This window comes from Ctenocephalides felis, unplaced genomic scaffold (assembly GCF_003426905.1).
Source record: "Ctenocephalides felis isolate EL2017-DRISC unplaced genomic scaffold, ASM342690v1 CF-g0.4_SCAFFOLD_01886, whole genome shotgun sequence".
Classification (NCBI taxonomy): domain Eukaryota; kingdom Metazoa; phylum Arthropoda; class Insecta; order Siphonaptera; family Pulicidae; genus Ctenocephalides; species Ctenocephalides felis.
The window spans coordinates 153,721,008-153,725,449 of NW_020538040.1; the positions used below are offsets into that span (position 1 = coordinate 153,721,008).

General features: G+C 28.9%; 1 protein-coding gene across 1 annotated transcript; it reads right to left on the reverse strand.

Moving 5' to 3' along the window:
* Nucleotides 1–1,286: 1,286 nt before the first annotated feature.
* Nucleotides 1,287–2,294, reverse strand: LOC113376085 (uncharacterized protein in mobD 3'region-like). The gene has a single exon (XM_026616011.1). It carries the CDS (start codon nucleotides 2,292–2,294, stop codon nucleotides 1,287–1,289), a length of 1,008 nt encoding a protein of 335 aa, XP_026471796.1.
* Nucleotides 2,295–4,442: the final 2,148 nt, after the last annotated feature.

The window sequence follows — 4,442 nt, forward strand, 5'->3', positions numbered from 1 at the left end:
ATTTTCGTTTTTTTTGAGATTACTATAACTTGCCCTACGGGAAGTTAATAATATGAAAATAATCACTATAAGATATTTTCTACAGTATGTAGTATTTCTATGCGCAGCATTGAAGAACTTGGCTCATATATAATTTGAATCAAAATTGCGTATATGGTAAATATAAGCTTTAAATGCAATTTTTCGCTTCCCGGAAAAATTCATTCGTTCTGTTTATAATACTTATTGAAGCAGTGATAATAAAGATGATCATTTACAAACAAGTAAAAATGGAGATGATATAATATATATTCTCCGAAAACATTTGAAGTGAATGCCGCTGCTTTTCATAGTAGCCAGTGCTACCTATCTGTTAAAAATCGCAACTGAAGTATTTGTATCCCTAACAAAAGATATCTCTATTATTATATCAAGGACGCACTCAAAGCAGTTTTAACAAATTTACTGTGATTGACGGATATACACGTCTTGGAAAAGTGGTTGAATTTCGTGTATTGACGAGTATATTTGTCATACGTATGAAACTGTGATCAGTTTTTAAATTGAAAGTTTTGGAAAGAAAACTAATTATATTTTGAAAGTTCTGAAATGTCTAGTTATTTAGCATATTTTCAGGCTATGACGGTATAAAATAAGTAGTTGTGAGAGACAATTTACCTTAAGGCAAGTTACATGAACTTCACGGAATGTGGATACTAAATCAAGAAGAATGAATTTTAGCTATTTAAATAACATTTTCTGCTATTTATTTTAAAAATAGTTTTTGCTTTTTATCAAAAACTATCCTTATTGTCTTACATTTAAATGTAAATTCCATTGCATTTAATCCCTTTATAGTAATAAAATATTTTAATTTGTTGAATAAACCCATATTTTTTATCCTATATCTTACTAGCGCAACTTACCTTGTGATTGACAAATATACTCGATTGAGTTCGATTTAGACGTCACAAATCTATGCGCACTGTTTTCTGTAAATGAGGTTTGATGATAGTTTACTGGTTAATATATATGTAATATATAACTTATTAAAATTTATTTGTTCATATTCAGAAAGTTACATTGCGTATCAAATAACATGTTAAGTTCAATCAGTATTCTACAATTCAAAATTTGGTTAGTACAATCTTATACCAAGTAAAATAAAAAGTTTTATTCAAAAGAGTTAGTTAAACTTAAAATATAAGATAATATATATCATCGGCTATTGTTAGTAACAGTGATGAAAGAGTATATTAGGTCAGAATTCATAGGCGAAATTTTCCGAAATCCCAGTCGAGAATATATCAATTAAATATATCAATCTTAGGTTTAGTGGAAGCTACAAGCGAAATATTTTTCATGGATTCTTCTTTGACACTTTCTAATCTTTTTACCATCTCTCTAACACTCCTAAATTTAGTAAATGTTTGCGGAAGTTCTCCGGCTTCCATGGTTACGAATTTTTTGTCAGTCGGAAGGTTATGAGAATGTAAGTCTATCGGGAGCGGAAGATTAACATGAGTTGGATTAGTATTTTTGGCATCACATTTGTCAATATCATCCCGATTTGTAGCTAAACAGTCAATATTATCCTGGTTTGTTGCCAAAAAGTCAATATCATTCTGATTTTTTGCCAAAAAGTCAATGTCATCCTGGTTTGTTCCCAAAAGGTCGATATCATCTTGTTTTGTTCCCGAAAAATCAATAATATTCCAGATTTCTCCCAAAATATCAATATCATCCTGGTTTGCTGCAGAAAGGTCAATATCATCCCAGTTTTCTCCCGAAATATCAGTATCATCCTGGTTTGTTCCCGAAAGGTCAATATTATCCTGGTTTATTAGCGAAAGGTCAATATCATCCTGGTTTGTTAGCGAAAGGTCAATATTATCCTGGTTTGTTCCCAAAAGATTAATAATATTCCAGATCTCTCCGAAAATATCAATATCATCCTGGTTTGTTGCTGAAAGGTCAATATCATCCCAGTTTTCTCCCGAACTATCAGTATCATCCTGGTTTGCTTCCGAAAGGTCAATATTATCCTGGTTTGTTAGCGAAAGATCAATATCATCTTGGTTTGTTCCCGAAAGATCAATATTATCCCAGTTTTCTCCCAAAATATCAGTATTATCCTGGTTTGTTCCCGAAAGGTCAATATTATCCTGGTTTATTAGCAAAAGGTCAATATTATCCTGGTTTGTTAGCGAAAGGTTAATATCATCCTGGTTTGTTCCCGAAAGGTCAACATTATTCTGATTTGTTGGCTGAGGTATTTCTTCCATTTGAGGCACATTATTTTTGAATTCTTCCATTAGATCTGAAATATCATTCAATATTATATTAAGTAATTTTTACGAACATACATGCACATATTTACTACTTTAACGACAATTAGCTCCGATAGTTTTACAACATTATTTTTGCCACAAATCGTAAGTATCAGATTCGTTCTGTTTTCCATAACAAAATGCAGTCTTAATTTAGTAACTGACAATTTGATATTATTATCAAATGAAATTTCCACTACAATCTTTTCAACGTAATATTTATAAACGTATTTTTATTGCTATTTCGTTTACTCTAGATTTTCGGACATTAGATCTATAAGATTGTAAATTATATGTAAATTTTGAGTGTACTCAGTATGTGTATAAATAATGTGACCACTGCTTAATTAAAATCGCTTTTTTGAGAAACACACAACATAATCTGAAATTTCATTTAGAATACTTTGTGTAGGCCGCTAAAATAAAAAAATGTGAAACTACAAAAATTTAATTTACAATTTTAATTCTTGTTTTTATAGATACGTGTAATATTTAATTGAACTTTCAATTTTCAAAATTAAACCAATATTTTTCAACCAAGTTCTTATCAGCGCAATTTAACGATTTAAAATAGAGAGCCACAGTTCACTTGTTTATATTGGTTTACTTCGGTATTTAAATATGATATACCTTTTCATTTGCATGAAACGAACATTCTATAATTTATTATAAAATATATAGCACATAAGAATATAAGTATGTCATAAAACCATTAAATGTACTATGCAATGATATTTTTTTATAATTATTTTCTCAAATTATGTTCAAACACTTACCTTCTTTCTTGTTCCAACACAAAGCTTTGCCAATAAAAGTAAAAAAGTCTCTGATGTATGAAAATTTATCACTGAAAAACTGCATTTCAATTTTGGTAATTATTAATAATTGCAATAATGAAAAAAACTAACTGGTTTTTGTTAGAGTTTGATGTAATTATTAAAGTTAGAGAAGTGTCTTGCTTCTATGAAGTTCGTCAAAGAACTAAATTCATTTGAATTTCAGAATTACACTTTGCCGGTCCATTCATTTTATTGATCATAATTATTTTGATCCAAGTCAAAACAGTTGTTGAATGATCGAACTATTCGATCGAATTTGAAGATATTTGTAAAATAAAGTTGTTTTTTACCGGACGCATTGCCATGAGCCGTGTGCATAAGCATGAAATGGTATTATTTAAAACTGATAGGATATACGTCATCACAATTTCAATTTAAATTTAATAATTTTTAGTTGAAAACTTATATCAAAGTATATTCAAAAAATTTTCACAAAGAAAATTATTTTTTTCAAAAAGATATATTGAGTGATTTTTATGAGAAATTTTATTTGAGCTAACTGAAAGAGACAAGAAAACCCTGCTTTTATTGTTTCGCGAAAACTGGGTTTCGCGAAAACCAAACAATTGAATTTCGGATCAGTTTTTCGGAAGCGTTATTATGTGTTTCTTGAAGCAGTTACCGATGATTGACGAATATACTCGTCATGGGGAAGTGACAGAAATTTGTGTATTGACCCAAGATAACTTAGAAATAAGGTTTTAAATACAGTTGTTACCCTGCATTCTTCCGCCAAATCTTTGGACTCATTTAGCAAACTATAATATTTGATCGAATTTATATTTCTTAACTCGCACAGTCTATTCGAAAATTGCATAATTAAGCTATAGTTTCCTAGGTTATTATTTTATTGATGCAGAGATATAGAAGCAAGATTAATGATTTCAAATAAAGAAAAAATTAAGTGACAAGCACTAAGAAATCATAAATTATTTTTTTCTTAAATTAAATTAAATTGCTACAAAGTTTTCATGATTAATTTGACTTTTGTCAATTATGAAATAAAACTACTTTTCTATCACTCACGAGCTGTTGTGCTAGAATTTCTCTTTTTACGACGTATTTAGATGTAATGAATATTATAAAGCAATGTTTAACTTCGCTAGAGTATAAATAAATTTTATTAGATTTTATCAAAAAAATCGTTCTGCAAGTTTTTGTTCTTGTAACTTTTATGCAGATTAAATAAACAAAATATTTTAAATTTTCTATCAAGAAGACAAATTTAACCTATATAGAAGAGCGAATCAAAATTTCTTAATTTAGTCATCTATAGTTTAAGAAATAACTGCAA

Bases quoted from the DNA above. Each gene is read 5' to 3' on its own strand.
- LOC113376085 (XM_026616011.1), bottom strand. From the start codon at position 2,294: ATGGAAGAATTCAAAAATAATGTGCCTCAAATGGAAGAAATACCTCAG.